The sequence below is a fragment of the Leptidea sinapis genome, chromosome 12 (genome assembly GCF_905404315.1).
Source record: "Leptidea sinapis chromosome 12, ilLepSina1.1, whole genome shotgun sequence".
Taxonomy (NCBI): domain Eukaryota; kingdom Metazoa; phylum Arthropoda; class Insecta; order Lepidoptera; family Pieridae; genus Leptidea; species Leptidea sinapis.
This window is the reverse complement of record NC_066276.1, coordinates 457522-470276: the sequence shown is the minus strand read 5'-3', so window position 1 is coordinate 470276 and position 12755 is coordinate 457522. Positions and strand designations below refer to the sequence as shown.

Genomic DNA, 12755 nt, shown 5'->3' with positions numbered 1-12755 from the left:
TATTATCTGAATCAATGGCTCTTAGACCACAACCTCACTCTTTCTGTTCCCAAATGTACTGCGGTTATTTTTTCCCGAAAACGCACTATACTGGTCATAAATCTCTCAGTAGGTGATGAATCAGTCCCGTTTAAGGATAATGTTAAATTCCTAGGACTTTTTCTTGGCTCTAAGCTCTCCGGTATTCACCACTTGAAGTACATTGTTAAGAAATGTGAGAGGGGTATAAACGTTATGAGGGCCCTTTCGGGGGTACGCTGAGGTGCCCACCCATTTTTGTCAAAAACTTTTATACAATGCTATCGTTCGTAGCCATTTTGATTACGGTAGCTTTCTACTTGAGCCGAGTAGCAAAATAGCCCTGTCCAAATTAGAGAAAATCCAGTCCAAATGCTTACGAATCATAACTGGTGCTATGAAATGTTCTCCCGTCAACGCTCTCCAAGTAGAGTGTGTAGACCCACCTCTTCACCTTCGCCGTCAGTACCTAGCCGATAGATTCCTTTAGAATAATATAAATGGCATAAAAAGGCATAAAAAGGCATTTATATTCTCAAAATTGATTCCTTTAGAATTCTTTTTGATGTCATTTCTTATACTACTAGATACTACTACCGCTTCGGAAACAAATAATACCTTCCTTTACCTATTCAAACTTCTTTATATTGGTCTCATAAAGATCCACCTCCGTTAATTAATTCTTATACTAAATTTAAGGCCTTTGCAGTTCCCATTTACCAATCAGCCTTATGCCCAGTCTTTGAAGTAGAATATCAGTCTCTCATTTTCCAACCTAAAATTTTATTTGACTTTGGAATTACTAAACACTGCCCTGAAGCCAATAGAAAATTTAATTCTATTCTATCTTCTGATTGGGTGACGGTGTACACGGACGCATCCAAATTATCCAACAATAGCTGGGTCGGGTCTGCAGTTTGGATCCCTAAGTTCCGTATAATTTTAAATTACAAAAGTCCCCCGCAGAATTCCATCTTTACTGGCGAATCAATTGCCCTGTCAGAGGCGGTGTCATATGTTGAATCACATAAGATCAACAAGGCTTTAATCTTGTCTGACTCATTAAGCTGCTTGTTGGACCTAACAAAAAATCCTTTCAAATCTTCAAACAACTTCACAATTAATTTAAGAACAAAGGCATCCCTGTACAGCTGTCACATAATGGGAATAGAAGTTGCATTAGCTTGGATACCTAGTTATCTAGGGATAACTGGCAATGAAATTGCAGACTCGTGCACTAAAGACGCGATTCAGTCTGGAACATTAAAATAAAATTACTGTTTTCCTCGAGATCTACGCGCTATGTCTAAACACTTTCTGGTAGATTCATGGAATGCTTTATGGCAAATCACAAAACAAACTAAAGGTAAATTCTATGGTTCTATCCAACCCTTTATCCCCTCTAAGCCTACGCCGATTCTTTCCTCAAAAAAAACAAAATAAACTTTTCACTACCGTCATCATACGACTTCGCTTGGGATTTGTCTGTTCCCCAGTATTTTTGGCCAAGATCCGGGTAAGGGACCATTCTATATGTGAATGTGGCCTTGAGGAAGGTACTCTTGAACATATTTTTTTCTATTGCCCTAAATTGTCAATTCCGTTATATGACCTTCTACCGAAGGATATCCCTCGCCCCATCAACATCCCTTTTCTTCTTACTTTTTGCCATTCCCCTTTCATAAAGATTCTTTACAAATTTATCTCCCGCAATAATATTAAATTGTAATTTCTATCCTCCATACTTTCTGCGCTTCTATTAGGCACATATTCCCACTAACATTCACACATTTCTCCCTTAAACTTAGATTAGATACTAACAAGGTAGTTAATATTATGGGTGTTTATTACTAACCGTACTAACTCTTGTTGCCTATTCTTCAGTTCACAAAAAAACCACAGCTATATCAACCGATCATTTCCTTTTAAATCAGCTAAATTAAAATAAAAAATCTCTCCACCTTGACGTTGGCCGAATCGTCGACATTAAGTCGACGGAGCCAGTTATAAAAAAAGAAACGCTATTCGCCACTCGCCAGACGCCAATCTATAAAAATACCAAAATTATTTTTCAATGTTCATGAATCTTTCGCAAGTGCATGTGTTGTTCAAACTCCAAAGCGTATTTTTATTTTTTACTCTAAGTTGTTAGAGTAAAAGTGTTCTGACTTCTGTGACGTTTATTATTTGTGTAATTAATAATTATTGCTAAATGATACTGTACAATTTATTATATTTATGATCTTTGAAGATATGCGATTATTATTTGGAATGTTTAGTTTATTAAATTCAACATAAAAATATTAAGATATTTTTCTATTCTCAGAGTATTATAAATATTTATAGCAGCTCCTAAATCATGGTTGGTGGTTGAAAACAAAACATATTAATTTTGGTTACGTACCAAGCTTAGCAAATCAAGTTTATTTTCTGTTCATTATTTTTTGTATTGACTTTAAGTGAAAAATCAATATGGAGACAAAAAAAATATCTTTCGGTTTTATAAAAACGAAAAAACAAGACAAACCAGTCGTAACGGAGACGAAAGAATACATAGAATGTGTGGAGGAAAAAGCGATCAAAGTTGTTGGGTAAATGAGTTGTATTTTATAGTGTATTGTTTGTTACTTAAATGTTTATATTCAATTTTTACTCAAGCTATTTGTTTCCCATTCTACAAGGCACTCTGAACACGGCATGATTATTTCAGTGCCAATCATTTTTTTATTAAATTGTCTTAATAAGATCACTTTTCAATATTCTGCCTAATTAGCAAAAATTTGTTTTTAAGAATTATTAAGTACAATAAAACTATATCTCCTCATTATATATTATAAAATAATGTTAGTAAATTTGGGGGTGTTCATACAATTATTAAAATGTGCTTACTCATCTTAGTACTCAAGTGTTGGTGCTCATCATATGATTAACTTGAAAGATTTTCAAACGGTATTGTAAACTGCTCGAGTATAACCTTCTTATATAAAAATATATACTCTTGAGAGTATGAGAGTGATAAAGGTAAATGGTGATAATGAAAAATTAAAACATTCCAAAATGAAACATTTAGTCTTATATATTTATTCAGATAGCTTTTTATTACTTTATTCATGTTTTGAATAATTTTTAAATTGCAGAGGGGAAACAGTTAAAGAAGATATACCCTTAGTTATTCCAATGAAACCCAATACTTTAGTAACTGCAGAAAAACTGAGACATATTGCGGAGCAAGCTGAGAATTTTGATGACATAAATATTAAAAAAGAGGACTGTGAAGTATCAGTGATACCTGAAAATGAGACTGTAGAGCAGATGGCAGCCAGAGAGCTACTAGAAGAGGCCAGAAAGAAAAAAAAGGGTGAAGAAGAGAAAAAATTAGTTGTTAATGTTCCATCTCAACCAGTTCTTGAGGGCCAGAAGGAGGTAAGTGTATCCTTTTAAATCTCTAACTTACTGGAAAAATGTTTTAACAACTGATAATATTTTTTATCAACTGTAGGCATTCTTAATTATCTAGTTATATTGTATGGGTAAGGAGATATTAATCATGTCACTCCTGATTGCATTTCCAAAGACCAATATGTAAAATAATAAAAAGTATAAAATATAACTTACAATTCTTACTTTCAAATAGATTTCAAAGAGACATATGAATAATTTGAAATCTGAAAACACATTTGTATGTGACAGGAGAGGAATAAACCAGGGGCACTATGGTGAGGGTTAATCAATGATTCAACCGAATATGCCACCAACACTTTCCTGACCTTCAAGAGCAGGCAACAAGTTGGACTATTTTGTGATGATGGTTTTTAATAATAATAATATATTTATTTGCAAAAAACATAGTATACAATGGTGTTTAAATTTAAATAAATAATAAGAGCTTACATGTTTTGCCAGCACTATTCCTAGCATGCAAATATTTAAATACAATGTATATAATCAGAATTTCATTTCCATAAATTCCTTAATACTATAAAAATTATAATCATTTAGCCAACTATATAGCTTATTCTTGAATAATCTAGAATTTAAATTTTTTATGCTACTCGGTAACTTATTATAAATACGAACACAATTACATACACAACTTTTATTATATTTGGTAATTTTTGGAACATCATGAAGAACGAGTCTTTGTGGATCCAATACAATAGCTACTAAAGATACAATGTTGTTTACTGAGTTCAAGAATTTTATATCCCATGATTTAAAGAAATTTAAATAATATGATTTGTAGATATTTTATACTATTTGTATGAGGTAGAAGAATAAAGGTGTTATACATTGCCGTTCCTAAAATATATTAACTTTGTTTGAGGTCAAAGATGGTCATGTTGAAGAACTGTATATGAATACAAATTTGGAAGAATCAAACATTATATTTTTTTATAAAATATATTTATGTTTTGATATGTTTATTAAACTGAAATGAAACATGAAATTTTTAATTTCAGTCAACATTGGATGATTATGATTCAGTCCCGATACAAGAATTTGGTATGGCCATGTTGCGTGGCATGGGCTGGACAGCTGGGAAAGATGAGTAAGTACAATAATATATGTATATAATACTGACACACTTTTTATACAAATTATCTTGCCCCAAGTTAAGCATCTATAGCCTGTGTTATGGGTTACAAGACAATGATATATTTAATACAATATACTTACTTAAACATACATAAATACATATAAACATCCATGACTCGGAAACAAACATCCATATTCATCTTATAAATGCTTGCACCTACCAGGATTTGAACCCGGGATCTCTAGCTTAGTAGGTAGGATCACTAACCACTCGGCTATACAGGTCGTCAAATGTTTGAAGTGTTTAAGCAAAAAGCAATCATATATCATGAACTATAATATGTATATATGACTATCTAGTAGTAGTAGTAGTGTATTATACTGATATAAAAAATATAGGACATTATTAATAAGCATCACCTTTTTTGGAGTTATTTAAGCCAAGTCTCTTTAGACTAGTGCTGTGGAACTTACAGTCGCGAGCAAAAGTTTGGAATCACTTACATGAAATTGGTTCCGCGCTATCTTGCTTACTAAATAAATTTTTAAAAATCACATCATTGTAAAGGTTCAACTCTTAACTTTAAACTGATACCGAAATCATAAAAATCAAGCCAGTATTTAAGAAACTATCCCGGATTAAGTGAAGGAATAACGAAAATTACGTGTTTCAATTGTTTGATAGGTCGCGACTTGCGACCTATTGTCCCCCTATAAAACCACCTGTTATCGGATTTTCTTTATTAGTCGACTTTCACACGTTGACCGGTACACATCTCCGCTACTTTTGACCCTTTACCTTGTATGACAATGGAGACAATACCTACAGAAGCAGCACAAATCGTTGCCCTATTGGAAGAAGGGCTCAGGCAGTGGGTTGTCGCTCGTCTGTGGAGCCACATAAGCCAGTCCTGTGTTTCGAAAGTTTACAAGCGTTTTCTGGTGGCTTTATCCCGAGACCGAGATCTGGACGGCGCCGGTGCAAATCGGAGAGGGATGACCGTTTTATCCAGTCAACCTCTCTCCAAAATCGGCATTTAACTGTTGTCGACGTCCAACAAGAAATCCGAGATGTTCGTGGGGTAGCAGCCAGTGAGTGGTCAGTTCGTCGACGACTCAAGCAAGCGAATCTGACTCCAAAAAGGCCTGCCACAGGCCCGAAACTCACGGCAGCTCACCGACAAGCACGCCTTCAATTTGCTCGCACCCATCTTGATTGGGAGGTTGAGCAATGGAGGCAAGTTCTCCGACGAGAGCAGAATATGTTTGCACGGTAGCAACCGTAGAGGTCGGGTCTACAGGCAGCCTGGGGAGCGATTTGCGCAGTACTGTTTCGCTGAACCACTGGCTTATGAGGGCGGCTCTTGTATGATGTGGGCCGGCATTTCCTTCGACGGTAAAACCGAGCTTGTTTTCATGCCTGGCGGGGGACGAAGAGGTGGTCGTACTTCATACCGGTATATTTCCAATATATGTCCTTATGCACGATAACGCTCCTTGTCACACTGCCCGTGTAACAACTGAATGCCTCTAAGAAGTTGGTATAGCCACATGGGACTGGCCAGCGCTCAGCCCTGACTTGAATGCCATTGAGCACGTGTGGGATGAACTGAAGAGGAAGGTTCGTTCCAGAACTCCTGCTCGCTCATGTCTGAATGAGCTGAAATCGGCGTTGATTGAGGAGTGGGAAGGTATCCCACGAGAATCAATTCAGAGGCTGATCAGGTCTATGAAGAATTGTCTTCAAGCAGTTATTAAGGCGAGGGGGAGGGAACACAAAGTACTGACACTTAATTTAAGGCTAAATAAAAAGTTTATATATTTATTTTGAGTTTTATTCATTCATTATTTTTCTATATTTGCTTGTTTTCCTACCTCCTTCACTTAATCCAGGATAGCTCGTTAACGTATCAATTTAAAGTTGTTAGTTGAACCTTTAAAATGATGTCATTTTATGATAATTACAATTTTTGTCAGTAAGAAAGATGGCGCGAAACCAATTTGAAGTAACTGATTTCAAACTTTTGCTCGCGACTGTAGTTATGTCAGCTTCATTCTTAACATTCCTGTACTTGTATAATAAGATAATTTATTTAGTAATGAAGTTGCTTTCTTTGGGCATTAATGATTGGCTATTGATTTAATTTGATTCACTATGAAGCAAAAGGAGTACAAATTTTCAACTAAATGCACGTGTCCCATGTCCGTGGACGAAGGAGTAGCGGGTAGAGCTAGAAACTTGAAATGAGTAGCTAGCAAGTATGGCTCCAATAGTGATGGGCTACAGCGAGTGGAGAACACCACTCGCTGTAGCCTGGCGATTACTTGTACTGTACGAAATAGTTTATTCTAACTCGCTTTATCGTCAGCTGTGGGACTTATGCCAAAGTAATCTACCATTTTGTGTCTTTGATGTTTGTTGATGACTTAGAATCTAAATGACTCTTATAATAATAATATTAAAAGCAAATGCACCATTTCAGATTACAGTAACACACATATGTATGTTATATATAAATAATTTTAGTTTTATAAATTTGAAAGAAAAACTGTCTGTATGACTCTGGGCTTCGTTAATAGCAGAGCGTATCGAAACACTCATTTGCGGACATGACGGGCTCTTCAATATCTAATTTTTATAATCCGTGCGCGAAGTTGCCAGGACGACACGTAGCAGGTAACCTTCAAAAAAGCGCGCACAGGATTATGAACATCAGTGATCACTAACTATATTTGTACTCTCGTATTTTTATAACCCATTAATCATAAAACTGTGTGGTTTTATGAAATCACAATGCAAGTGAAACTTTTTATCACAAAATAACTTATCTTAATATATATATTTCTTGTGTGCGTGTGTATGTCACTGAACTCCTCCTAGACGGCTGGACCGATTTTGATGAATCTTTCTGTGTGTCTTCAGGTGAATTCGAGGATGGTTTAGATTCACAATTGAACTACCTCCTAAACGGCTGGACCGATTTTGATGATATTTTTGTGTGTTCCAGTGAATTTGAGATTGGTGTGTGTCTTCAGGTGGATTCGAGAATGGTTTAGATTCATAATTAAACTACCTCCTAAACGGCTGGACCGATTTTGATGATTTTTTGTTTGTTTCAGTGAATTTGAGATTGGTTTAGATCCTCAATTCCGTTCATATAATATAATTCTCCTGCTCATGTGTATATTAATGAACTCCTTCTAACGGCTGGACCGATATTTCAAATTTAAAACGTGTGTACAGGACAACGTCTGTTGGGTCCACTAGTATATATATATATATATATATATATTTGGTGCCTTTTTCTGTCGTGAAGTAAAATTACTATGACTGAAATTACTATGTGTAAACATTATCGTGTTTCTATGCCGTAGCTAGTGAAATTACTGGGCAAATGAGATTTAACATGTTATGTCTAAAGGTGACGATCGCAATTATTGTGCCGCTCATAATACATGTATTTTTCAAGAATCCTGAGTGGCACTGCATTATCGTACGCGTATCAATTACCACCAGCTGAACGTCTTCCTCGTCTCGTCACTCGTTGACATAAAAAAATATGCTTTTACTTATTCATAAAATAAAATTTTAATGTAATTAAAAACCTCTGTAAGGTGTTGCCGTTTGAACCCACGAAACATTGTTTTATTATGTTTATTAATAATGATTCAACTTCACCCCTGCTCCGCGGCCGGCTGTAATGCTATGTATGGACGACAATATTTAGGCGATGTAATAAAAGTATCACTTTAAACATGTTTCAGATCAAAATACAAACAACCCGTACTGCGTCCAAAGGGTTTAGGTTTGGGTGCTGACAAGGTTATTGGACAAAAACAATCAAAGAAATCACGAGATAATGAAGAGGAACTGGCTATTGTAAAGAAGGCATTTGTTAAAGTAACCTCGGGGAAATACAGTGGTCTTTATGGACAGGTACTATGCTTCGCTTTAAGCAAATGTCATGTTTGTCACCAAAAATAGGTGTTCCGTATATAAAAATAAATTTAATTTCGACTATAGAACCGTTACATCACTTACAATAAGGCCTATCGCAGATGACAGACTATCCGTGACGCACTTTTTAGTCTGTGATGATAAAACATATAGATATGCAGTATATGCGGTGCGGCTGCGACGCGCAAAATGTCGGACACACAAAATATCCTCGCAGATCTGACAGACCGCACCGTCCAAAAAGTGCGACAAAAAATATAACGTTCGCGTTAACACGCAATTCTAAAAACAATAGATAGTAATAATAATTAACAGCGAATTATATCATAGTAATAAATACGCTTTAGAAATACTTAAAATAATAAAGTAATGCACTAACCTGATGTTTTTAATTTTCACTTTAATTTCCTTTTCACCAAATCCGGGTTCATTCATTGTATTTTCCAAATCCAAATAAGCGGATTGTTTCATTTGCTTGTTTTTATAATGTGTCGACTTTATGTTCCACAAGCATTCATGCTCAACATATTTGGAAACAAATAGTAACGTTTTTTCTTCGCTCCAGCGAAATGACATTTTTGCGGCCACTAATGTACCTATTAGACTAAATCAACCGGTTCGGACTTGTTTAGCCGGTGAACCAGTGAGCACGGACACGTGGTGGGAGGCGTTACTCGCCCGAAAAAATAGAGTAAAATGGATCGATGCGACTAAATCATTCACTAAACTACTCGACAAATTTTTTTGTGGTTCGCTCACATTTAGCCACTAAATTACTAGCCTAGTGCGAACTAGGCTTAACGCAGACGACGCTCACTTTAGTCTGTAGTCTGCACTTGTTAGTGATTGACGTGTATCATGGCGCCAGACATCGATGTATCGATGTTGATTTAAGAAATAGAAAACAGACCAGCACTGTATGATACGTCTTTGGCAGAGTATCATGACAGAAATTTAAAAAGAAAAATTGTGGCGTGAATTGTGCAAGTTTATCTGGATATAGTTTTAGAACTGAATGTTTAATATGAAACTGTCCCTTTAATAATCCTTTTGAAAGAATAGGATGAGCCCTAAATTCTCTATTTTTCTTCTCTTTTTATGCGGGATCCAGCACCATTTTCCAATCCCGCGAGATGCGGGATTACGGGCGCGGGATTTGCGGGACTGAAAAAAAGCGTGCATGCGATGCAAAATAGGATAATCTGCGTGAATTATTTTTAGAATAGAATAAAAATTTAAGGGTGTGTACGTGAATGAAAGACGGGCATTTTCTGGCCAGTCAATAGAGTAAAATACGCAGTAGTTTGGCAGACGACAGTTTGGAAATGTTGTATTTCCTTCGCAAACATTTTCAGTTAATATTAAAAGCTGAAAAATTTAGTAATAATTTATCAGTTTAAGATGTGTTTTTTTGGTTGATTTTGTAATTTTGCGTTGTGTATTTTTTGAAAACGATTTGTTTTGTTTTGCTTTTTATTCAGAATTTGTTTTTTTTTTGTGAAAAAGCAGTAGATATAATTTGATTGATCTCATTTTAATAGTAATATGTACGTAAATAACTGTGGAGTTGATAAATTCATTATTTTAAAATGTGCATATTTTCAATATGCGGGATCCCGCAAATACCGAGATCCCGCGGGATTGAAATATCGTAGTCCCGCAAATGCCGAGATTGAATACAGGCCGCGGGATTGGAAGCCCTAATATAGATATTAATATCAGCATGAATTCCTTCGTATCTGCGATTGATATCGACGCCAAGTATGCCGATTTGTGACATGTAAGTGACATTTAGCAGTGACCACTCAAACTTGTGTCTTATTAGGGTTAAACTAGACTTAATGAAGCCGGCCCGGCTCAAAATTTTTTTCGGTTTACGCCGCCACTATCCTAAGTGATGTTGGAATAACTTCATTTTAATATTTGTTTCTAATATAATAAAATATTTACAGGTTGTCAGCCTCGATGAAGAAAATGGGCGGGCCATGGTTGACATAACAATGAAGAAGGAGACTGTCAGCTTGAGCGAGTTTATGATGCATCCCGTGACCAAGGCGGAGTATGACAAGCAATCCAAAGTAATCAGTAAGTCTTTATATATATGTCACATATGTAGTTAGTCCATGATGAACTCCTAAACTAATAAACCAATTTTTAACAAATTTGCACACATGAGAGATACTAGTCTTTATTTCGTTGTGCGACCCTTGATATTTTTTAATTTAAAATTTTATTTCTGTATGAATAATTCTATGAGATAATTTTTGACGCAGTTTGATACTTCTGCTGTTATTACAAGAACAGGGTAACACAAAATAAATATTGTAATAATTGAAATTCTACAAATTTCTTTAAAACTAAATAAAATGTAAATGCTGTAAATATGCATTTGTGAAGGTGAAGCGAAACTCACCAGTCCCCAGCTAAATATATTATATTTAACTTTAATAAGTAGGTATAAATATATTATAACGTTTTGCTTCAAATACTGCATTTTATTAATATGAGTATCATTTATTTTAATTTTTGTATGAAACTAGGTATATTTGAGGACATACAAAAAATGTCTGAAAAAAAATTAAATCAGCATACCAATCAAAATCTGATTCAATATGTTAACTATAAAGCAAGTCAATTATAAGAAATGTTACAATAACCTTCATATATAATATATTAGGAAATTAAAAGTATCTAATAAATAATAATATATTGTAGTTAATTTAATTATATGTACTAATGTTAAGGATTATATTAAAATTAATTAATATGTACAATAATTTTACTCTAGATGCAGAATCTTACGCTGAATATAAAAGGAATGAGAGTGACTCCATATCATCAAAAAAGGAACGTATAGAAGATCCCTCAGGACAGAGGTCAAATGAAAGAACTGAATCTAGGCATAAAGTAGATAATGACAAACATTCAAATGGTAGACAGAATTTAGAAAGGAGATATTCTAGTGATAAGGATAGGAGTAAGAGTAAATCATATAAAAAATATAGCAGTACAGACTCTGACTCCGACAGTAAGAGTAGAAGACGTAGCAGTAGCAGTGAATCTAATTATAGACACAAGAAGAAAAAGAGTCACAGTAAGAGTTCAAAAGAGAAAAGGGACATAGATAAGAAAAGAAAGGGGAAGAAGAAGAAGCGGGATAGAGATAGATCTCCTAATTATAAGAAACATAGAAAATAATTTACTATATACAGATATTAAATTCTCTTTTTAAATTTACGTATTTTCATTCATAATGGGTACATACTATATATAGTTTCTATTATTATCAACAATGCTTTGTTTGTGTTTGTACCACATATTATAATTTTAATGATATTTTTATTGTTTTTCAAAGTATACTTCCTTCAATCACTATTTTTTTCTTTTCTTTCTTTACGAAAATAACGGACGAGACGAGCAGGACGTTCAGCTGATGGTAATTGGTCCTGCCCATTACAATGCAGTGCCGGATTCTTGATAAACCCAAAAATTCTGAGCAACACCACAATTGCGCTCGTCACCATGAGACAGAAGATGTTAAGTCTCATTTGCCCAGTAATTTCACTAGCTACGGCACCCTCCAAACTTACAAACCAATTGCATTCTTTGGAACCATTGTATAACGGATTTTTCCAGTTTTACTGAGGGACGTTTCGATTTGCTTATTGGAACACATTCTTTGCCTCTTCAGTTCTTACTTGTCAATTGCATACCACTTCGATTATCTCTTAATTACATGCAATGCAAATAATAAAGTGCAATCTGCAGAATGTATGGTACCTACATGCGTCATTAGTGTTATATCTGAAATACTCATTCGTGGTATATATATATTGTGTGAGTGATATTAGTGGAACGGTAGGACGGGTTGTCGTGATAATGGACGATTTTTCCGGTCGATTTTCGCAAACTTTTCATGAACTCTGGAGTTGCACGTATTTACATCTGCAGTAACTGCTCCTTTGGTGGTTAATAACTTCTGGTTTGTCGAGACAAATCGAGATTTGCGCAACACAGAAGTAACCAGTTTTATACCACTGCTTCGATTTTACATAACTTTCATAGACATATCTTAAAAAGGGATATCTTTTCCGCCGATTGGTATTTTCTTTGAGATTCAAACAAATATACATAGGTTTCATCTCTGGTGACAATGTTATAAACCTACAGCCATTGATCATTTTCCGTTTTAATTATTCTCATAACCTTTATCAGGTACAAGCAAAATATTTTGCACTTATCT

The 12755-nt window shown here is 34.9% G+C and overlaps 1 protein-coding gene across 4 annotated transcripts; it reads left to right on the top strand.

Annotated features, from left to right (window-relative positions):
* Positions 1-2092: 2092 nt before the first annotated feature.
* On the top strand, positions 2093-11745 carry LOC126967016 (G-patch domain and KOW motifs-containing protein). Of its 4 annotated transcripts, none has more exons than XM_050811320.1 (7): positions 2095-2380; positions 2479-2609; positions 3156-3441; positions 4479-4567; positions 8320-8491; positions 10465-10597; positions 11301-11745. In XM_050811320.1, exons 2-7 carry the CDS (start codon positions 2491-2493, stop codon positions 11708-11710), a joined length of 1209 nt encoding a protein of 402 aa, XP_050667277.1. In that variant the 5' UTR covers positions 2095-2380; positions 2479-2490; the 3' UTR covers positions 11711-11745. The 4 variants fall into 4 exon arrangements, with proteins under 4 accessions (XP_050667278.1, XP_050667277.1, XP_050667275.1 ...); XM_050811319.1 differs by having other exon boundaries at positions 2194-2209; positions 2345-2609; XM_050811321.1 differs by having other exon boundaries at positions 2093-2609; positions 10465-10590; positions 11301-11532.
* The last annotated feature ends 1010 nt before the right edge of the window (positions 11746-12755 follow it).

Bases quoted from the DNA above. Each gene is read 5' to 3' on its own strand.
- LOC126967016 (XM_050811320.1), top strand. From the start codon at position 2,491: ATGGAGACAAAAAAAATATCTTTCGGTTTTATAAAAACGAAAAAACAA. The intron at 2,610-3,155 runs GTAAATGAGTTG...TTTAAATTGCAG, and splicing joins AAAGCGATCAAAGTTGTTGG to AGGGGAAACAGTTAAAGAAG. The intron at 4,568-8,319 runs GTAAGTACAATA...AACATGTTTCAG, and splicing joins TGGACAGCTGGGAAAGATGA to ATCAAAATACAAACAACCCG.